Source organism: Sphaeramia orbicularis, chromosome 7 (assembly GCF_902148855.1).
Source record: "Sphaeramia orbicularis chromosome 7, fSphaOr1.1, whole genome shotgun sequence".
Classification (NCBI taxonomy): Eukaryota; Metazoa; Chordata; class Actinopteri; order Kurtiformes; family Apogonidae; genus Sphaeramia; species Sphaeramia orbicularis.
The window spans coordinates 29,333,563-29,357,524 of record NC_043963.1 but is presented as its reverse complement, the minus strand read 5'-3'; the positions used below and the strand labels follow the sequence as shown (position 1 = coordinate 29,357,524).

The window sequence follows — 23,962 nt, the reverse complement described above, 5'->3', positions numbered from 1 at the left end:
GCAGTTTATCATCTTTTCATGGTCCTCAGATATGACCTATTTGGATCTTCAGAGGCTTTGTAGTTACTGTGGACACTATCATCTTCTACAGCATTGATTCACCAGTAAAATCCATGGAGTTGGATCAATGACAGTGTATGGACACACTGTGTTTTAAGTTCAGTTATTGATACACGTTATTGAAATGTCACTTTTTCTTCAGTTTTTGATATAATAACCATTGAATTTACGCTGAGCTTTAATGAACATTTACATGATCAACGGATTAAATATAGGAAAATATCTAATTTACACTGAAAAACAATAAATACAAAGGATTATATTATAATAAATAGTGTTAAATCACTTAAAAAAGGTTGAATAGAGAGAAAAATTAATTTGGGAAGTGACACCAAAGTAGCACTGGGTCTTTATGGGTTAAGAGAAACGATATAACATAATTCTTCACACGCCCATCTTTCCAGATCAAATACTTTATTAATGTGCCTCAGAATCCCTTATGGGTTTCTGTTAATTACAGTTTTGTGTTGATTTTGAAAGAGGCCTAGAGTATTTTTTTGTTTTTATTATAAATCAGTGCAGAGAGAACCGCAGCACTAATTGGGCAGAGCGCCTAGTCTCCAGAGGCTGGACAGGAAGTGCCGGGTGTACCAAAGGTCAAAACAAACTGGCTCCGATCAGTGCGTAGGCGTATCTTGGGAAGGCAGGGAGAGGGGAGGAAAGGAAGAGAAATGGGAAAGGCGAGGAGGAGGAGGAGCGAGGCTTTAAGTGAGACAGCAGAGAAAAGACAGGAGGAGAGAGAGAGGGAGAAACACTGGTGTGGAGTTGTGGGGGTTTAGTAGGAGGTGGAAGTGTTTTTGTGCATTGTGTGAAATGTGATCATGTCCTGGAGCCGCTCAGACAGCTGGGAAGTTCCCCTGCCCCTCACTTCCAGCTGGGAACGCTCTGAGGAGACACCAGGGCCGCATGCTTCCTCGCTTAACCCTTTATCTTCTGCTCCTGGTGGTGGGAAGCTATAAATAATAACACTGACATATACTTGGAACTTAAGTCACATTTATTGATTTTAGCCAGTATGACTACCTTTACACAGACAGACCACCTCTCTAATGGAAAACAAACAAACACTTTTACAGGATTAGTTCAGCAGTAATACATCAGACCAAAACTCGACTCATTTTCTTTTTTTTTTCTTTTTTTTTTAAACACCCTGCCAAAAGTTTACATGTTTGTTTTCAACTCTGTGTAAAGGTCCCATGACTGGGAAACATGCATATGACATTTAGCTTGGATCAATATGCCACTAATCATAATGCACATTATTGATAAGAATACAGTACTGCATGACAATTCAAATAAATACCAACATACAGGTGAAGTCGTTATTTCATATAAAGATATCAAACTTTCATTATGGATCAATACTGAAACACAATATGACAATATAAAGTTTGCACAGCTAATTTATTATCACAATGCTATCGCTTCCAGCAAACAGAAAACCTTTTCTTTTTTTAAATGTAAAACAGTATCTAAATTGCACTTTTAATTTTTAGCTTCTTGTCCTTATTGGTAAGTTTGACGCCTCAACAAACAAGCATTGGCTATAATGGCACTATTCAAGCTTGTTGATGCTTACTTTGTTTTCTGTTTACTGAAAACATAATGCTTAAAAATGATGTAAAAAAAAAAAAAAAAAAAGATTCAAGAATAAAAAAAAAAAGAAAACAACAAACAAAACTCAAATTGGACAAAAAAGAAATATAAAATGCGCGCTCTGCACATTTTTCAACAATACTATTGATATCACATTACCTTCACCAAACAAAGCTAGAGATATGTAGATGTTTCCAATAGTACACACTGATCTACCCCAACACATTACAGATGCTTGGAGCATTTTGTTCAATAACAGGAGGCCAAAGGGATTTCTTTTGGTTCCCAAAGTTTGATAAAAAACAACCATTTCTTAATACCCCTGAATTAATTGAGTGGATCACTGACCTGCAGAATTCAATACAATGTCAGTTTTATTGAGCTAATTTCAAAACTATCATCTCACTCATGCAGAAAGGGTTGAATTCCCTTTGCACTTATTGCTGCTCACAGTCATTTTGAACCCAAAGTCCTCACCTATGAAAAAAAAAAAAATCAAGAAAACATAACACTATTCTAAAATTCTCCCTTGAAACAATGAAAGGCACTACTGGTCAGAAACAAAGAACTAAACAAACCAAAAACAAAACCCCAGCGCTCGCATTGGAGAACCATGGCCTGAACGACACTTTTTCTCGGCTTGTTTTCTTTCTTTCGGAGTCTTAATTCTTTTCAACCTAAACGGTGTACCAAGATTTGGCACGATAAACGAAGAGAGAATGAAACAATTCCAATTTGGAATTTAATTGTCGCATTTGCAGAGAATTCTGAAAGTCAGTGATCCCGTTTCAGTGGAACGCCCTCGGTAAGAAGCTAGGAAAAGTATATCACATCACTCAATTTTTCCCAAAACACAACTTACCTATTTGAATTAGAGCGTTGTCAAGTTTCATTGTGTTATTTTGAACTATTCCTAGGAATAATAAATACATGAAAAAACCCCAGAATTTGATCACCCTGGATTTTTTGTATAGAATATGGCAGTAGAACGAACATAAAGGAAAACAAACAGCATAAAATATGATGTAACAAAACAATTTAAGAATGATTACTTGATGGATAAACTCTTGAGGATAAAATCAGAATAGTAGGTCTGTGGTTTGTGGAGCCCAACGTCTTAAATTCAGACAATTCGAGAGGACGCATTTTCCTATAATCTTACAGCCTATACTGAATAACTCACAAACCATAGTACTACCACGTTTTCCTATAGGTTAATAATAGTCTGTTATAATCCTATATAATGAAAGTGCACAGATTAAGAAAATAATAAACTAAAAAATAAAAATAAAATCAGACAAACAGCTTGTTGCTTACATTGAGAAATGACCCCATGACCCCTGGCTTTCCATTGGAAGGTTACATCGGAAGATTGAGTCGAATGGACTTGTGAGAAATTGGCTTCCAGTAGCAGCACGAGAACATACGACACAATTCCACAAGGTGTTAAATGAAGGAGGATCAGTTGATTTGGCTTGAATTCAGTGTTTTGCTTTTTTTATTTTTTCTTATCTTCGGGTCCAAATGGCCTACAGTGCTAACTCTTTTTCGGCGAACTCAATCATCAGTGAGAACGGACCTTGTGTTGGTACTTCGTCATCCGTGCAGAGCTACTGTAATTACTGCAAAATGGAGAAACAAACAAATGATCAGCATTGGCATTCTTTGTCATGTCGCAGCGGCTGTTAACACAGCGAGCAGCTGGTCATCATCAGCCCACACAGACAACAGGAAACGGCGGCTGTAGTTAGTCAAAGCAACGGAGGCCGAGTTAGGAGCCCTGAGGCTGCAGATGTTAGGCTGGGAGCAATTCTGTCAGACCAGAGATAGGTTTTTGAGGAACTGGACGTAAAGTGAAAGCACATTCTCCACAAAGTCTCCTTTATATATTAGAAAACCAGCAGGTGCAGTTAGGAAGCCAATAACTCACAAGTACCACAAACTGTTGAAGCCACATCCCACAACCTACGCCATGGGAGATGGGTTTTTCTCAAATGTCATGCAAGTTAATGAAAAAAATGGGTCATGTCATGCAGGCTTACGAGAAATCAGAAACTTGAATGCAGAATACATGTTGAGGAACATAAAGGTGAAGTGGGAGGAGCCTGCAGGCAGAGGTAGGAGGAGCTTTTCAGGTGGCATGCAGTTATGACACCAGTATAAGCCAGACATTGATTCCAAATTAGATGGAGCTGGAGTGGAAACTGTTTAGGAAGCGGGAATCCTACTAACAATCACATCCTGGGGTCTATCTACTGCTCGGTGATTCCACAGAGCCTGTACAAGGGGAAGGGGCTCGACTAATTTGAATCAATGTCCTCTGGTCGATTGAACCGCCAGTCTTTTTGTTTTCCTCCAAAAATTACCAGGAGTTTCTCCCTCTGGAAACCCCTGGTCTCATTTCTCCACAGTATCAGAGTTCAGCTCTGAGCCAGACATCTGGCTTCCTCCACCAGTATGTCTAGCGTTCTCATATCTCCTCTCTCAGGAGCTGGTTTATAACATGAGTAGTTCTCCCTCCTCTACTCCCCAAACCTCTTCTCCTTCAGCGCAAACTGATAGAAACAGAATATATCGTACTCGCAAGTTAGGTGAATCTCAAATGTAGTGATGTACCTAAACGGAGGCTGTTTTTTTTCTTTTTCCCTTATGTGTACGATAGCCTGGTCTCCATGCTGTGTGCTGTGACTTATGGATGCACACTCAAGCAGGGTTGACTGTAATAATTCTCTCTCTTTATATCTGAGAGGAAGGAATACTGTGATAGGATCCTGCAAGATTATAACCTGAACATGATGATATTAAGAATATATAGTATAATATATAGGTTCTTATTAGTAGTAGTAGAAAAAAGCATAATTTGATCAATCTTGCAGGAAATCCTCATTTCAACCCTGCTTTTAGCATCATAAAGCTAATGTGTCTATGATCCACAAGCAGTACATGGATTTATTAAACACAAGCCCCACATTTTTTTTTCTATTTGCGTAATGCTAGCTTGCAAGGGGTTAAAGCTTTTGTGGATACTAAAACAGTACATCGCTTTGTCCTCACACACCACACACAAATAAAAAGAAATGAATGACCCTCCATTTGCAAAGGTTCAAAACAGAATACACACATGAGGGCCATTCACTTCAAATGCTGATGTACACACAGGCAAGTATCGGAGAACACATCGTATGTGAGGACATTACCTGACAAATATATTCAGAGGGCAATTTTCCCCACATTTCCTCATTCTAGTTAAAGGGTGAGTGGTGATGCTGGGGGAGCAAGCTGCTGACAATCTAAAAGAGAGAAAGTCGTTGTACAGCGACCGAGGAACAAGACATGAATTAGAGACATGAGGAAAAGGTTTTTAGCCATATAACTGCACAGAAATTCTGCGAGAGCTCAGAGTAATCTTCCAAAAATAGAGGACAGGAGAAATAGGGAGGAAAGAAAGAAAGAAGAGAAATGTGTTAGCTTGAGTGGAGACACAAGGACAGGGCTTTACATCGACACGCGGGTAAATATATCAAGTGTTTGGGGGTGACAGGCACTTTGCCGAGTGATGTCAGTTGGTTTTGTTTGTAGATTTATTCATCCAGATGTGGGTGCCTTTTTGATTTGTGCTCTTCTAAGATTTGCTTCACTTTTTAAAAAAAAAAATCATCTTTAGATCAAAACTATATTGTATCTCTGTTCACAGTAATCGTTAGATCCATTTTAACGGAAGTAGGAACCTGAGGCACCTATGCTGAAGTGCACTTAATTTGGATGTGAAATTCGATTTGTCAGACTTACTTTCTCTCATTATATGGCTCTGAAAGAAATCCATCGCAACATAATGGGTCACATGGAATAGCCCTCCTGTATTTCACCAGACACCAAATAACCCCTTTTTTTACAATGTAGAGCCCTGTAGTACATGTGTTTATCTTGTACTACACTCCTGACAACAGAAAAACAGTTAAAAAGCTCATAAGCATTTCAGCTGCAAAGCCATGCGATTCTACAGACCCTATTGTATTGGTGTACTAGCATCACAGCTTCCAAATGATCCTGAAATAAACACCTGTGGTCACAGGTGCTCCTTTTCTGCCCAACCAATTCCATCACAAAACCATCAGCAAACCCACTTATGAGTTTTTGAATTTCTGTATAAAATCATTTTCTGCTCCCCGAGCAAGAATGCTGGAGGAGATTGCATATTTTTGTTCCTTTATTTTCTTGTAAACATTTACGAGTGACCTGATTATTCAGTGGGCTGCTGGACACAGGTCAGTCCTGGGGTACAGGGGGGAGACGGGGGCTTTTTCTTAAAGGAGCACCAATGCCAACAGACGAGCTGAAGAACAGAGGATGTCTTATTTAGTCACAAAACCCTCAGTTGGACATCCTCTATACGAGTCCCCATCCCAACAATGTGTTATTGTTACCAGGCAACACACTCAGGGGATCAGAACAAACAAGCACGAAAGCTGCCACCTTTTACGTCATACGTACAGCACCATGACAGCGGAAAGAATAGACACTCCATAATATCCACAAAACCCCAAATATAACCGGGGTCCTACGATCCACATGCCATATATGTCTACTACAGTCCAAACGTCTAGTGCACACTGTACATACATCTGCATTCCCCTAAGCGTTTACACTAGCAGACACAAGCAGCTGGTTAGTCACAGCAGTCCCTAGAGAAGCGCAGGCTGGCCAGGGAGCTAAGCGAGCGAGTGGGGCTCTTTGAACACTAAGGCAGGGAGGGTGTGGCCCGTGGGACCCCTCCCCTCTGTACACAGCAGTCCTTTGCGGACATCCCAGCCGCCTCAGTCGCAGTAGATCTTGTACTTCTCGCTGCAAAAGACCACCGGGCCTCCCATAATGCCATTGGGCATAGCGTTGTTGTGCTCAGGTCGGCCGGAGCCAGAGCAGGTGAGACTCTGACTTACGTGGGGGTTGCTGGTGGCAGCGTTGGCGGCCTTGCTGCGGGTCTTAGCTCTGCCTGTGTTGCCTCCACGGCGCGTCTGCTCGTGGTCGAACTCCAGGTCCTCGAGACGCTGCGTCAGGGCCAGTTTCTGCTGGATGGCCATGCGCAGCAGGGAGTTGAGGGTCTTCTTCTCATCCTCTGCTGCAGCCAGCTGCCTCTGCATCTCATCCAGCTGGGTCACATACTCATCACAACTGCAAGAAGGACACAGAGACATGTGGTGTCAGGTGCAAGATGATTCACTTTGAACTGGAACTGGAGTATAACAGCAGGGGAAGTCTTTTCAAATCCAAACTCAAAACCCATCTGTTTAGAACCACTTTCTCTTTGTGAACACAATTGCATTGTCCAATTTTTTAACCTGCCTTTTATTTTTTACTCTGTTTTATTGCTTGTTTTATACTCTCCTGTTTTACTGTATGGTGTCTTTGAGTGCCAAGAAAGGCGCCTACACATAAAATATATTATTATTATTATTATTATTATTATTATTATTATTATTTTTATTATTATTATTATTAGTAGTAGTAGTAGTAGTAGTAGTATTTAGTAATAGCTATTTCCTGTCCTTCCACCAGAGGGCACTAGCAGTTCATATTACAGCAAAAAACTGTATGTGGGGAGCTTCAGCAAATACAATTTCTTTGGCTTTCTGTTGTATGAGCAATGAATTTATTAGAGCCCCCACACAAAATATTATAATATAACAATTTTTTTGCATATCTGAAAAAATACCAAAACTCACAGACTTAAACAGCAAAAAATTATTTTCTCCAATCATGACCTTTTGCCTACTTATACAGGTTTATCAGACACCAGCAGGTGGCGCCATTGATTTACACAGCACAGAACTGATACTTGCATTTCGTCACCGACCTAAAATAATTGCCTAATTCACTCTTTAAATTACTTTTTTGTCTTAATCATCATACTCAATTTCTGGTTAAGTTTTTTGTGTTCCCTGAAAAATCACAGATGGATATCAATGATGAGATTACTATATGCAGTGTATTTATATATTTTAAATCCCTTCTTAAAATCCATCTTTTCTCCTTGACTTTTGACACCATGGGATATGTTTGAATGTATTATTTTTTCTTATTCTATTGTTTGATTTGGTATTGGTTTATTGATCTTATTGTACAGCTTTTTTTTATGTCTTTTTAATCTATTCCTGCATTTTATTCATGTTTTTGGTTTTTATTTATTCTTCTGTACAGCACTTTAGTCTACTGTGGTTGTTTTTAAAGTGCTTTACAAATAAAGTTGCATTAGATACATTATAATCATTATCATTATTACTACTATTTTTTGTTTTATTTTATTTATTTATTTATTCATTTTTTAATTGGCACAGTCAGCACATTGTATATTGTGTGATAACTGACAATTGAAGTCCTTGTCAAAAGGACAATGAAACATCTATCCATTGGTCATCTTCAACCACAAACTCAAGATACTCTCAGCTATATTTATGTCAGCTTAGCAGATAAAGCAGTATTTTTGCTGTCACTTCAAGGAGTAGATGCAGCACCTAAGACAAATTAAGCTAACTACATAAGTTCAACCAGATCTAATGTCAGTTTGTTACCCTTAGACATCTACAGTAGGTTTTGAGTTAAAGGTTTGGGATGTTGCTTAATATCTGATCTAGCTTTTCATACTGTTTGCACAAATATATGGTAATAGTAATGGCCAAAAATAATCATGAACAATAAAAATACTGGAATGAACATAACCTCTCTGAAAGGGAAAATCCTGGATAAAATACTTTAAAAATGTAAAAATACACCTCAGTTACTTTCTCTTTGTAGTGTCTAACATGAATACGGTGATATATTATGATATTATATCAATTCAAAATACTTAATTCACTTTGTATGTTCAAAATGTCTTCAGGAATCATAGACAATTTGAAAATACACAATTTTTGGGTGTTTTTTTTGCCATTGCTACAGGCTGTCCATAACATCCAGAACAGGTGAGCGTACACTTTCTCAGACTAATATAAAGAGTTTATGTGCAGTGCAGGTTAAGAATAGAACCCACACACAAAGGATGAAAGCATTAACCTAGGGGTTACTGAGAAGATCCTCTCTGCGTCACCTGGGGAGAGGGCTTGGGAGGGGGCTCAGACAGATGGAAATCGATTATGAGGATATTCGCTGTAGCTGTTCATACCTCATCTTCACTTTTCCAGACATTATCATTTTTATCTGTCCCTTCCAGTTACAATATCTGAGTGAAACGGCACAAGATATAAATTGTAACGCTTCACACTGGCTGCTGCACTGCGGCATTATCACCTGTCTGCTAGTGCCCTTCTAAAGTATGAGTCTGCGGCTGGACAGGTATAAAAAAAAAAACTGGGTCATCCTCAGGGATTTCGAGGTGGCGGGGGTTCATATCCGTTCTCCATCTGCTACTCGTCTCTTCTTCCCACCCTTCCTTTTTCTTCCATTTTCCTTGCCTCACTCTCTCATTCACGTCTACTTCAATCACACCCTCTCTCCCGGCTCTTATCTCAAGTCTCAGCCTGTTTTTCCTCAATAGCGTTGTTGCTTCTGTCGTCGTCTGTCTGTCTGCATCAGTCACTTTCTCCATCCCGCTCTTGCTCATCCCTATTTTATGTTGCGCTGACGAAGCGATCTGAATGGCATTCTTCAGTAATGACTGACACACCTCTGTTTAGGGCGGGGCTGGTTACATTAGTCTGTATCGCCTTATCCTCCAACGGCACTGCATGAAAAAAAAACGCTTAGGCATCATTTAACAGCAGGTAGCCTCCCTCTACAGTACACTCAGTCTTTATCCGCTATTAAAGTATTGATTGTTTTTGGTAACGCCCTCATCAGTGTAGGAAACTCACAAACATGTTAAGCATAAGTAAAGCCACAAAAATCTCTTTAATATCAAGCCATTCATCTAATGACTGCAACCTATAACAGTTAGTTTCCTGACTGGCATGTGAAAAATATTACATAGAAGTTATTGTTGAGGCACTGTGACATCCAAGTACATACTTGGATATCATTTTACTACTACCAGGTCCCTTGAAGCTTTTTTTTCCTTCTTTTTTTTAACCCTTAAGGACCCAAACAACTATTGGCAACTAAAATCATCTACAGATCTAAAATGTTTAATAACTTCTGATTCACTAATCCTATCAATATGTTAAAATAATTCTGGTAAAATACAGTTTGTCATCTTTTCATGGTCATCAGATATGACTCCATAGTGAACATGGAAACACGGTCATCTTCTAGAACATTGATTCATCAGTAAAACCCATTGAGTTTGACAAATGATAGTGGATGGAGACACTTGTTTTTATGTTAATTATTGATATCTTTGCTGCAAGAGTCACTTTTTCTTCAATTTTCTCCGTTTCTGATATAATAACCCTCAACTTGAATCTGAGCTTTTATGAATGTTTACATGATCGGTAAATTAAATATAGGAAAATACCAGATTTTCACTGAAAAAATGCAAAATACAGAGGATAATATTATAATAAATGGTGGTGAATTACTTAAGAAAGGTTAAATAGAGTCAAAAATTCATTTTGGAACTGCCATAAAAGAAGCACTGGGTCTTTATGGGTTAATCAAATCATTTTTGCATCTTATAACATGTTAAACTGAATAAAGTTATAATGAAATATAGAAATGCATTTACAAAGGCCAAATGGGACAGAATTAGAGCTGTGCTATATCAGGACAAAATTTTATCTTCATTTTTTTTCAATGTTATGACGATTTAGGATTATAATTTATTGTTTTCTGGCTTCATGAAGCTGGATACAAAAATACTATTTCTTGAATAAAAATATACATAATATAAGACTGGAAAAACATATTCACTATTGATATATTATTGACAGATTTTTATATGATGCATTTTTAGTTTTAAGCATGAAACCTCTCAGGGGGAATAATGTGGATTTTTAATTCGATATATTACTGATATTTTGACTGTGATATTTGGGACTCCACGTGGTTGTAGCCATGTGAACTCTGGCCTCGACAGACCACCATACAAACATAAACCATACCCTCCCTCCTCTGTATGCAGTTTGATTCCCAGTGGGACACACACCCGGACAATGGAGATCAGTGCTGCTTCATTAAACCCAGTATGAGATGGGGGCGGACCTGGTGGGGGGATTGTGGCCCTTCAGATGGTTCAACCTCCCTCCTGCAAAGGGGGTTGAGAAGGGTGTGCATTTTTCCCGGGAAAAATACAGGGGGGTCTATTCCAGGGACTGACAGGATACAATGGGAGCCTTTTTTTGGACGACTGTGTGTGGTGGCACAATGACTGAGGGGGGCTTGAAGGCGGCTGTTGGCCTTTTGAGGATGAACTTCCATCATATTCACATAATTCACAAACAAGACCCTGAATCGTGCTGTGATGATCTACAGTATTATATACATGGGTGCACAAGAAAACTATGATGCTGAGCTGCTCCCGCTGATGTAGACATGATTCAGAATGAATGTCTACATATGACGCATTCAGCAGCTGTTTCAGACCCTTCTCTTGTCTGCGGTCTGATTGGTCACGGTGGGATGGATATTATAGCACAGAGGAGGCAACAAACATAAAGAAGGAACAAAGCAAAGTGAATGGGAAAACAACAGAAGAGCACAACGCTTGAACGTATATGTTTTGGTGGAGAACGTGACTTCACTTAATGGTCTGATTGTTAATCAGTGTGAGCCTGAGCATGTTGAGGCATGTCTCAGGAATGTTAGAGGCTGGGGCTTAACTGTTAACAGGACACCAGAGACTGCAGCTGGGGAGTCGCACTGAGAGAAACCCAAAAGGACGCTTACAAACTGTTGAGCGTTGTACTTCTCCCACCAGGTTCTCATGGAAAAGTGCATCAAAAATCTCAAGCAACACTGATTGATGAGAGGCACAGACTGTAGCATGTGAACACACAAAAGCACATGAAACCTGCATATTCTTTTCATTCCACTCCATCTCTCTCCCCTTTTTGTCAAAGACCAAACATTTGTATCCAAGAGTCTCAGAAATCCACCTTTACAATCTTTGCCAGAGTAGTGATTACCATTAAAAAGACTGTCAAATTAGGATCCTGTAGTGGGCTTTAAATGAAAGCCTGCCCTCTTCCTCTCTTTCTTTTCCAGATGACTAGAGAACTGGGTGTTTAGCAGTGAAGGAGGATGGGGGGGGACTGAGGATACAAAGGGGGGAGAGTGTGGGAAACCTCGGCCGGCTGAGTCCCTCAGCCTCTCAAAGGCTCCTCTGACCCAGTGATGCACCATATAGGACTGAATTTACATACCAATACATGAAACTCATAAACAGACTCAAAGTAATTTATACATAAGCTGTGACAGCTTAGTGGGGTGTAAACCTTAGCAACATCATCATCAGTGGAACAAGTAAAACATGTGTTGATGCGGAAGTAACAATGACCTGTGATGTCTTATCAATATCATAAGCATCCCCTGCATAAGAGGCTTAAAGAAACACAGTTAACAAAGCCTCTTCTGGTGTCATTGTACAGTATTCTCACACCCTCCTGGCACTGCTACACAATGATAAGTGATACAACCCATAAGATCCCGGAGGGTATAATGACTTAATACTACAGTCTTCTGTCATTAGTGGGAGTAAATTCTGGTTTTCTATTAGCCCTGGTTGTATCTGGTTCAAATAGTTTAGTATTACACCTACACACTCTAACCATCTGGTTCTGCAGTGCGCCAAAGCTCATGACAACACAAACTCTTATATCTGCAGACTGAGGAGTTTTCCTACTGTTACTAATTGATTAGCCACTGCCGGTATATGGAGTTACTTCAGCAAGTGCACTTCAGGGATGGGTATTGAATTACTATATGGGTAAGATGAGGGGCACTGAGCTGCCCACACATTCCCTGTAGCCTCTGAAACCTACATTAATAAGACCGTCTCTCCCCACCCTATTCTTCCCATTCTTCCTCTTCTCCACTCTCAGTGCATCCTGAGTTTTGCTGTAAATTGCGGAGGCGTTTTAAGAAGAAAAGAGTGCCTCAGCATCTCATGGTAGCCATCTGGCTGGTGTGGATCTGATATTGATGTGGGTATCACATTTTGAAGAATATACAGTGACAAAAGAAGCTGAGAGAAGGTGTAAAAGATAAACGTTCACCTTGTCATGTTTTAAAATTACATGTAAAAGCAGAAAAAAATACCCACTCACTCATTTAAATACATGTACATAAATACTCAAACAGCACGTGAGCATTTGTCTACTATGAGTGGTGGGCTGAATCTATAATCCAGACCAAGCTGAGGTGGGATTATGCACAGAACCTTTGACCGGCTTCTCTGCCTTGAAATCAGAAAGATTAGCAAGTGTGTCAGCCCATCTAATCCACACACACACATCAAGTCGCTGTCAAAAACATCACTTAAACAACATATTTAAATGAGACCCAGTGGCGTCTGTGATCTGTAGTCAGTATCACTGCTGCTTGAGAAGGCTCAGAGATTACAGTAAAATACTACAGAGGAAGAGCCAGTGTATGATACATATGGATTCATAGGGATTACTGTTTAATCTTAACTTTACCTAATGGGTGTGTTTTGTCTTTATATGCTGAATATATGGATTCTGTATGCCAATGCAGCCTCTTAAGGACAGTAACATATTACACTGGGATGATATTTAACATGTCAAATATCTATGTCATGTGGATAAACATCAGTGTAATTATGGGGAAATTTACGATAAAGTGGTTAAACCTTTTTTTTGGTGTATATTCCTTACCGTGTGGCGAACATGGCTCGGAGTGAGGAAAAGGTGGCGGCGTCTTCTTTGAGGGCTTTGAGCTCGTTCCTCAGTTTCATCATGGTCTCTGTCACCATGGCCTTTTCGTTCTCATATTTGCTCTTCAGGTTGGCCAGAGCCACTTCAGCTGTCTGTCAGTGAACAATAAGAACATATGGGTCAGAGCAGCTGAAAGGTGTCCGGGGGTCTATTTCCTGTTACAAGGAGTTAACTTGTGGTAATATGGAGCTCCTTTATTTGGTCACATGTATATCACTAAGGTGGGCCAGCGAGCAGAAGGGAAAGCATCTCACAACACTTCATGGCAGCTGTTGTTTCAGGATTAAAAGCTAGGTGTGTGTGGTTTATGAGGGGCTTTCATGTGTCATGAAACTAAGTAACCACAAGCATACTTTAAACGGCTGGCAGAGTAACTAGATACACACACTGTCTTGGTTACGGTGTTATTCTGCCATCCAAACCACACAGACACTGGGCAGCTGACACAAGACCGCTGTCTTATTACAGAGATCGTCTGCCACACATTTGCTACAACAGCTGAATAGACCTGAAATAGCTGACATCCTCTTCTTTTGTTTCACTCTTTCAAGGAAAAGTAGCGAATGCTTGGGACTGATATGATGTCGTAAAACAGACGTCCTACCTGTCAAAGTCGACAAGTCAAAACAGATCCACTTACCTGCTTGTTGGCCTTAAGGACGGTTCTTAGAGTAGCAATCTGTTCCCTCTTGGTGCTGAGCAGGGATTTCAGTTTGAGGATCTCCTCCATGCAGGCTTCCTTGTCTTTGTCGGCGACGGTGCCAAGCTCCAGAGAGGCCACTCTCTGGCGTGACAGCTCTGTGGTGCGGTCCACAGCCAGCTGCAGGTGCTTGATCTGGTCTCTGATGATAGCCACCAGGTTGTAGATATTCATGGGCTCGCGGCGATGGTCAGACACAGGAGAAGGCAGGGAGGAGACGGGTGAAGGTACTCCGTCGCTCAGGTCGGTCTTACTGGGATCAGGGAAGAGGCCCTTGGTGAGAAGGATGGGAGAGCGGCGTCCACGTCCCTCTGGGCTGCTTCGACCACCTTTACCCTCTTTGTAGAAGTCGAGCATGACGCGGTTGGGGGTCTCGTTGTTGCACATGCAGACATGGTTGTAGAGGGTGGCCAGTTCTTCACTGAAGGTGACCAACTCGTCCTGGGCCACACTCAGACTACCCTGGGACTCACCTGCTACGTCACTCAGCTGGACAAACAAAGGAAGGAATGCATCCATTAGCCTCCATAAAATAATGAAAATCAGGTGTGAAAATCATTTTAAGCAACTGAAATAGAAATAAAACACAGGCTTTAAAAAAATAACCAACTGAAACAAAAAGTGCAGAGCTGTTATAAGTTTTTGTTAATGCATAAACATGTCAGCATTGACAGTAAAACTTTACCTTGCGCAGCTCCTTCTCCAGCTTAGTCTTCTCTTCTCTCTCTGCCTGACTTGTTTTCTCCAGAGTTGCCAGCTTCTCACCCAGTGTTGTCACATCATTCTCGAGACGGTTTCGCTCATCTTCGTAGCGTGACTGACAGGTCTGGTATTCTGCTTTCAGAGTCTTCAGTTCCTCCTTCAGTTCCCCTGCCTCAGACACTGCAACCTAGTGAAGCAAAAATATTTAAGAATGCATAAATACACACCTCTCTAGTCATGTAATACAAAAATGAGGGAACCTTAAGATCCTAGATCATCTTAAAGCAGAAGGATCATACCTTGTACTTGCACTCCAGGATCTCAGGTCCATTGATGTCCACCTCATAATAATCTCCGTCTTCATGGCTGTCACGCTCTTTCTCGTTGTCCAGGGCAGACTGGCGCTCCTTGCTGGCCTGAAGCTTGCGGATGGCATTGAGATTCTCAGTGAGGCGGTTGACCTTCTCCTGGTGCTCAGACAGAGCACCGTTCGCCTGCTCTAGTTGTTTCTGGGCGTCCTGCAGGGTGGACAGCAGGTTGACCTTCTCACGTTCCATCTGAGAAGAGTGCAAAGACACAGATTTGAATGTCTGACACTTCACTCATGCTAAGATCTACATTTCGAGGTTACCTTATAATATGTATATTGTCACGTGGGATAAAACAGTGGATTATCTGCCATGTGGTAGCTCTACCTAATATCAGTCTTATGTTGCCAAAGTATGCAGGGATCACAACACCCTAGTCCAGCATCACAGTTATCATGCCCTTGACAATTTACTGGACAACGTTCAGCTCAGTTCTGGCAGAGATCCTGGACGGGTCATCTTACATGCACCCAGTTGTGACATATGAGCTTTAAGCTATTTCAGAAGTTGGACAAGATCACTGCATTCAAGTCATTAACTGTGATACTTACAAGAGAGAATTATTTTTATTGCACATTAATAGAAATAAGCAGCAATGGAAAGGTGAAATGTAATGGTTACAGATTGCTAGTTGAGATACAAAGTGTACTTTGTACCAATAACCATTCATCTTTATTTGTAACTCTAATTTAAATACATACCCCCCCCCCCCGGTAACTGTAACTGGATTACCATTACAAGTAACGTTAAGTCCACGAATCCTATTTAAATAGTAAAATCTAATAGTAAAAAATTTAAAGTCACCAGTAAAACCTATGTAGCTTGACAAATGGCAGTGCTTGTAGACACTTGTTTTCATTCAGTTAACAGTTACCACTTTTGCTTTAGTTTTCCCTATTCTAATATCATAACCACTGAAGTTACTCTCAGTTTTTAAGAACATTTATAAGGTCACTGAATAATAAATGGAGGTAAATCACTTTTAATATGGAAGTCACAAAAAATAGTTTGAGGTCTTCAAGGGTTAAGTAGTCATTCCAATGCACCTGAAAAAGACTGAATTTAGAGCATGAATTGTACGGCAGTGATAACACAAGAAACTACTATCTATCATTTTCTACCAAAATATTAAATGTATTAAGAACCAAAAATAGCAGGTTGAGTCTCTTGAAGCACATATCTGGCACTAACATATGAGTAGCTGATCAATATAATGAAATGCAAAGGAAGAGTAAGAGAGAACAGCTATGAATAAGGAAACCTTTGTTCTCTCTGCTCTGATTGTTGGTTGGAATCTATGGCATGACCCGGCAGGTGGTTTCACTAGGCTCTGACTTCGTGCATCATATCAAATATTTGGCTTTGTCACAGTCTGTCAACTGCACAGTGGTCAGAATCTTAGCAGGACTAAGGTAACTTCAACTTCACACATTGATCCAACAACTCTGTTCATGTTTAATGACGAGAAAAAGCTAAATCCTTAATCCCTTGGCCTTGATAATAATCATCCACAGGTCCCTAGTCCTTTCTGGTAACCATGGTGCCCATTCAGGCGTGGCCTTGGGCTCATGGGGTGATGATCAAACAGATGGCTGGTCCACCGGTGCCACCACCCGTTGCCTCGCAGCCCATCAGGGCCTGCAAGGGTTTTGCGTCTCTCACCAGGATTAACTTTGCTATAAGGGGATTTAGATGCATGCAGCAGCCTGGGTCAGGATCTAACCAAAACACTGCACTGAGTCACTCACTCCTACAAACACACCTTCAGACTTTCTTAGATAATCACATTGTATTCGGTTATTTTGTAGAACTAGCAATACCTCACTGATGGAGATGCTTTATTTATTAGACTTGTCAGTTATTATTTGTGCATTAAATGATCAGATGTTATTAAATGAAAAAGCACATCAGTGATACCTTTCGTTGTTAAGAGACGTGCTTCATTTCCAGTTCTTATTTTGATTTTTGTTGTTATAAACTAACCTGCATCAGCTGTTGTTTGAGCTTCTGGATCTCAGAGATGTTCAATTCACTCAGCAGGTCGTCTACGAGGCTGGGTGCAGGACGGAACAGCTCCTCCTTTTTAGGTGAGGACACACGGTTATCGTCTGCGATGACACTGGCGAGTTTGATGAAGCCGTTCTCGTAACCATGGAGAGCCTCATCATTGTTAGGTTCAGTGGCGGCATCGTCGCTGAACTTCAGACCGTCCAGAGAGATGCTGAGAGGGCTGAGGACAAAAAGAAATAAGGATGTCATTTATTGTTGCTTGCAAGGAACAGTGAACTTGTTTGTGCTTGAAGAGCAGTACCTGTGGTACAAGGTGTCTCCAATGCTCATGTAGTGGGAAAGCTCTTTCCTCAGGGAAGCCTTCAGCTCACGCTCTGTCTTGATGGTCTCCAGGGCCTCCCCCAGCTGACGCTCAGCAATCTCTTTCAGACGGATGGCATCCTCCAGTTGGCTGTTAAGGAACTGAGTGTCTTCCTCCAGACGACGGATCTCGTGCTTCAAACCCTCAAACTCCACCTGGAGAAAAACCGAGTGGGACCCACTTTAATATGTTTTGGATTTGTAAAGATAAGAACAAAATGGAAATTTGGTGTCAGTCTGGCTCAGTAGAGTCTGACTACAAAAATGACATTATTCATGATAATGAAAATCCAGAAAATACCCATTTAATTTCCATTTCTAATTAGTTTTTAGTTAATTGGATTTGAGAATCCTTTTTATATTGGATGAGTAAAAAGTAAAAGCCGCTTTGTTTGTTTCATGCCCTCTGTGATGAATATATAAAACATAATCCCAGTTGACAAGGGCATATGGAGAGAATTAACAGCTCAACCACAAAAAACCTACATCAAACAGAAATATCGTACTTGCAAATTCGGCTCTTTTTTATGTTTGCAGATGTGCAAGCTGATTTTCTCCATATCCACTCATTTGAATAACCCTAGGGAGTGCATTTTGTACCATTTTAGGATAACATTCTTTGGTCTGTTGAAGAGTCTTTCTTAGATTTTCATACCCAGACGGGACTGCTGTTTCCAGGAATCAAAAACACAAACACACACACACACACACACACACACACACACACAAAGGCAGCTGCTTATCTCTTTACTTTCTTTATCACAGGATGTTTGCATTGTCATAATTAAATCTAAATGATTAAGTGCTGCTTTCAGCGGTCTAATCAGTACATGGAGGAGACAGACTTTGAGGTGGGGTTTAGGGGGTTGTACTGAGATGCTGTAAGATATCATACAGTACAAGTGTGGACTGCTGAACATACATGGATTATTTAGCCTTAAGATACAACTTCAATTATCTGAAAATAGGCTGTATAATGATCACCAGCAGCTCTTGCAATTTTACCAAAAATGGGTAGCTCTGTTTTTATTCTCCATTTGAAGAACACTGGCACATCCTCACCTGGCTTTGTTTGAGCACGGAGACCTGCTTCTGGAGAGAAATATTCTCTTCCTCCAGCTCGGTGTAGTCCTGCAGCAGTCGAGCCTCCCTGAACTTGTACTCCTTGATGTCATCGCGCAGCTGATTCCTCTGGAGCTCCACCATCTGGCTGTTCTGTAAGGCCAAACAAGGTTGACAGAGAGGAGAGTCAGAGCTGTCAGAGTCCACTATTTCAATCTTGTTTGATTACGTGAGGAAAAGACCGTGAATGATTGGATACCGGTGTCTTTGGTGTAACCGTTTGTGTCAGGTTGGCTCTTTAGCCCACTAAATCGTGCTAGATAAGAACGGGCTCCATCTGGCCATCTCTGTCGCGTGCATTTTTTTGTGTGTGTGAGTGCTTGAGAGAGGTGCCAGGTGCCACTCCGGGCACTGGGCCACAAGTGTGCTCGACTGCCAGCTCTGGCAGCATTGGTGGCACCGAAGAGGCTGAAGCCTACTTATCTATGTCATGGTGACAGGCGCTGAAAGGCTGGGAAGCACTGTAGTGGTCTAATTTTCTCAAGAGGTTAACTTTAGGTGTGATTCTCTGAATAAAGACGTCTAATTAGCACAGCTAAGGGACAATGAAGGAATTAAGCATTAAAGGAACCAGAAACAGTTAATATTTTTAATGAGCGCCATTAAAATACTGAATGTAGGTGAGGATCAGTGGCTAGCTATAATAGAGGAAATCTACTCCATGGAAAGATTAACTTATTTCCTACAGCTCAAGGAACATATCTTCATAAAGCCCTGGAGAAAATGGCTGGACTATAGACAAAAAAATGCATAATTACTACTGTATGTCATTTAAATATTTTGTGTTTATCCAGGGACCCCTAGTTTCTCTGTTGTATTGTCTGTTGACAAAACAAATAAAAATAAAGTATATAAAAAAAGTATAAAAAAAAATACTGAATGTACACAAGCCAAAACTAAAATAGAGAATACAAGAATAAAATGTTGCCTGGGTTTTTTCACAATACGCAACCTTTAATACATAATATATTGTGAGGTTTATTTTATTATATTTTATCAGATTTTATGGTAGTTTTTGTTCTATTCTATTAAACGTTTATATATTTTATTTCATATTTTATCCTATTTTCATGCTGCATACACAGAGACTGGGGTAACTATATTTAATTTTATCATGTCTACAAAGCTGAGCATGAGTCTGAGTCTGATAATGGTTTTGTAAATCATATCTGAGCCATGCGTTCTTTAAACTTCCATTTTTCAGCTGCTATAAATCAAAGCTTTTCTCAAAATACTTAAAAAATATGACAAAAATTAATGCTAAATAGAATCCTAACGAATGCACACTAAAACTAACTACAGGTAAAGTGTTACCATAAACCAAACAAATAAGCTAAATAGTAAAAACTAAAGAAAATTCAAAACTGTATAAATTCATAACTAAGCTTTTAGTAGTTATTATAAGATAAGGCCAGGGTTGGTCATATTAGTACACTTGTCTCCCTCTTTCCTCTTCTTGCAGCTCACAAAAAGCATCATTAATTATATAAAGGTGAGCATGAAAAGACACATGCCCATCCCCCTCCTACACAGACTAAAAGCCACGAGGATCCGATCAGCCCTCCTTAGCCACCCATATCCTCACATCCTCCTCTATGGTCTTGTTTAACCCTCTATTCTCTCTCCTCTTGGGGTTCGTCTGTGCCTTAATTCGCCTCTGTTAGCTCATCCCAAAACATGAGAGCCCCCATAGGACCTTTGGGTGGGGGGACACACTAGCTGGCGCCTGTCATAGAAGAAGTAGATAAAAGCTCAGAAGTAAGGGGATACCTATGGTGGACTGCACCCTGTTCGGTTGATAAATGAACGTGCACATGTGGCTGGATGTAATGTGAGTAAGGGGGACATGAAAGAGTGTCTGAACTGACCTTGACTGCAAGTGGACATGCAGTGTGCACAGATGTGTGTGTTGCATGTGACGGCACTAATACACAGGGAGTATTATCGCCTCCTGAACAAGCTCCTGTGTTTTGGTGTGAAAAGGTACGGGCAAAATAACAGCCCCTGTGTGTACGCCTACGTTCTGACTAGATTTGCATGTGTGTTTGTGTCTGCACATGTGTGTGATGTGTGTCGTTCCCTCTGGAGAATTGGCCTAATACCAGAGGGCCAATTAGCCTTCCAATCCCATGCCAGGTGGCCCCTTCCTCTCATGCTGTCACCAAGCTGCTACATCACAATCCTGGCTTCAGGATGAATTCAGCATGCACAGGAAGTCAATCCTGGGAGCTTTCCACTGCACAGACTTTCTTGTATGAGCTACACTGAATACAAATCAGTATAATTGTTCAGTGAAATACATGCACTAATGATGATGGGGAGGGGTTATCCTCATGGTTGGAAACACCTTTCAATAACCAAAAGGTCACTGTATTGTTTAAATAATTATTTGTGTGTTCAATTAAAACACTACTCATGCAGCAAGTCATGTTTCGAAATGCTGGTTAATTCCTCTCATGAGATATTACTGCAATGGAGAGAAATGTGTTTGTGCCTGTTATTAGAAAGTAAAGCGCTGGCAAATACTATGCTGCAGAATCCCCTCTGATGTAGAGTACACGCTCCTCATTTGCTCTGTCTAATAATTAATCAGTATGTGTGGAGCTGCGTTGAGGCTGACGTTTGGAAGAGCATTAATATTCATCATAGCCCTGCGCATGCCTAATGAGCGTGGGTGTTTGCTGTGTGAAAGCCCTGATGCTGGTGCATTACTGAATAATGCATAAGCTTACTATACAGATCAGTCCTAACGTTAAGCCTCTATATAGAAAGAACCGAATCAAAGCCAAAATGAATAAAAGGCAAAAATCCATCAATGTACGACTTCATTCAGATGCTTATATTGTATTGTTTGGATGATATCAAACCGCATGCATACATATATTCAACAAATTCAAAGACTTAGAGGTGCCTATTGTTTTTAACCATAAAATCTGTGCCAGCTGGCGGTTGAGGTTTCTTCCTGGTCAGGGTTATGTGTCTCAGCTGGAGGGTCAGTTCTGTTAGACCCGCTGAATGTAAACCACCGCTGAAACTGATTAAGGTCCTCCTCCAATCTGATTACAATGCATACAAGGACTTTGACCTTTCAACTTGCATCCGCATCCTCTACATCACTGAGCCCCTGTGAGACCAGGGGGTGGGGGTTATAGTTCCCTGCTGTTTGACAGAAGTTGATTTGGGTAAATTCATCAGAGGCTTCCTGCCATAAAGTGTGAATAGCATTTACTCAGCCGAAGGACACAGACCTCTCCGGGGAATGTCTATGATAGGTTCTAATAATGGAGGTGAGTGTGTGGCGGGTTAGATAGTGGGGTGTGATGTAAAGGCCATCTGACAGCCTGTCAGTAAAGCTTTCATGAGCCTAGACTTTAGGGTGGTCATTGCCCCCCACCCTCGCCCGCCCTTTTGTCACTACAGGTGACATCTGGACAGCTGTAAGAACACAACCACACCACACACTGAGGCAAATCTGTCACTTCCAGGCAAAGTGGGTGGCAAAAACCCAGGAGGGTGCACTGCTACACCATCATAAATCTCTGCAATAGGGCTATATTACATGCCAAAAATATCATATTGCTATTATTTTGATACTCGCTGCAATTCTGATATGAGCCACAATTTTCGTGGTTTTCATTTGGGGTTTTTTTAGTGAAAATGTTATGTCTAGAGGTAGAATTTCTAGGTCAGGGCATCTCTCTGGCACCAAAATGTTCCATTTATAATGGGAGGTTGCGACACATTTTGCTTCCATCAAAAAATGGCAGCTGCAATTTTCATGTTGCACTTAGCCACACTGCTATTCCAGCAATATTTTCATTACTTTTTCAGCTCTACTTTGCCATAGGTGTGATTTGGACTTTTTCCTCCATATCTGTCAGAGCTAAAAGCTTTTAGTTTTTCCTGTAATTAACCCTCTCTAAACCACGCAGTGCTGTAAAATGTCATGGCAACACTTTTGAGTAACTGAATGAATGGCCACTAAGACCGTACGAACACTGCAGCTTTCTTTTCAAACAGCTTTTGACAGCACAGTGGAGTTGAGCCTGCTTAAATCTCATAAAGCTCTGGGTAATTTCCCAATGTGTTAGAGCTGCTGCAATATCTACTTTGACAGGAAATGGCACCATTACTAAGTAAACCACTGAGGCAAAGTTTTCAGCTTAGCACAAGTATAGATTAGAAATGTTTTAGTACTTTGTTCCAGGATTGGCTCTGCTCTTAATGACTCAAGAGAAAGCTGGCTTACATTTGAACAAAATCCATTTTTACTAGCCTTTTGTGTCCTGGTGTGGTTCCCTAGAAAGTGCTGGCCCAGACTCCCAGATGGCACATGACTGTATTATTTATTTAAAAAAAGCTCAATGAACAAATATACTGTAGCTTTTATCCTCTCTGCCTCTCACGTGCACATTTACTCCACTGACCTCTATTTCACTCTATTCTGCTCACTTGGCACTTCAGCAAAATGGCCCTGAACCAGAATTTTTTTTTTTTTTTTTTTTGGAATTACCATCCCTACAAAGTGCCCCCAGATGGTAAGATGCAGATAGCAGATCAGCTCAAAACTACCTTTCTGGCTTTCTTTGCACCCATCTCCCTTCTCTCAATTACAACTGACCTCCATTTTACCATTTCACCAACACCGCTGCTCTCGTTTTCCAACCCCCACCTCCACCTCCCCGCTCACAGTTTCTCAGTAGGCTTTTAGAGGCCATGTATTACTCCCAGTTGAATTCCATCCTCATCCTGAGCGTATCAATCCATCATCTAAAAAGAAAACGACAAGGAAGGCCTTGTTCGCTTCTGCTCTCAGATGTCTCGTGATACTGTCCTCCAGAAATAATTTTGGACTTCAGTGAGCTGATGAGAAAAACTCGAAACGTCCTGTAGGCTTCACGTCAAGGTCATGTCAGCCCATGTTAAATCTAAAACTGCGTAGCCTATCCCGGGATTACCTTGAGGAGAGGGGAGACGTAACTTGCAGATGCATTGCAGCTCAACCCCCTTTATAGCTTTAGACAGAAAAAAAGGAATAATGAAGCTCAGGGGCCTCTCGTTACTGTCAGAGTTGCGAATGTAGGGGAAAGCAGTTCTCCTTTTATCCTCCTCTTAGCTGCAAGCAATTGTCATTCTATTCAGCCTACCCATACTCCATTAGGGGGAGAAAACACACTCAAGGTCACACTTTTCAATCAAACAATTAAAAAAAATACAAAGTC

The 23,962-nt window shown here is 40.8% G+C and overlaps 1 protein-coding gene across 2 annotated transcripts in view; it reads right to left on the bottom strand.

The window, feature by feature from the left end:
- Positions 1-1,039: 1,039 nt before the first annotated feature.
- Positions 1,040-23,962, bottom strand: part of LOC115423070 (protein bicaudal D homolog 2-like) — a 45,453-nt gene continuing 22,530 nt past the window's right edge. The window contains exons 3-11 of one of the 2 annotated variants that reach the window (XM_030139778.1): positions 18,681-18,833; positions 17,560-17,774; positions 17,232-17,478; positions 15,180-15,437; positions 14,864-15,067; positions 14,119-14,667; positions 13,419-13,570; positions 6,594-6,825; positions 1,040-3,278 (exon numbers count right to left, since the gene is read on the bottom strand). In XM_030139778.1, the coding sequence (XP_029995638.1) occupies positions 3,276-3,278; positions 6,594-6,825; positions 13,419-13,570; positions 14,119-14,667; positions 14,864-15,067; positions 15,180-15,437; positions 17,232-17,478; positions 17,560-17,774; positions 18,681-18,833 (2,013 nt within the window). In that variant the 3' untranslated portion in view covers positions 1,040-3,275. Of the gene's footprint in view, positions 6,826-13,418; positions 13,571-14,118; positions 14,668-14,863; positions 15,068-15,179; positions 15,438-17,231; positions 17,479-17,559; positions 17,775-18,680; positions 18,834-23,962 lie in introns of both variants that reach the window. The other variant, XM_030139777.1, reaches the window with a different exon arrangement.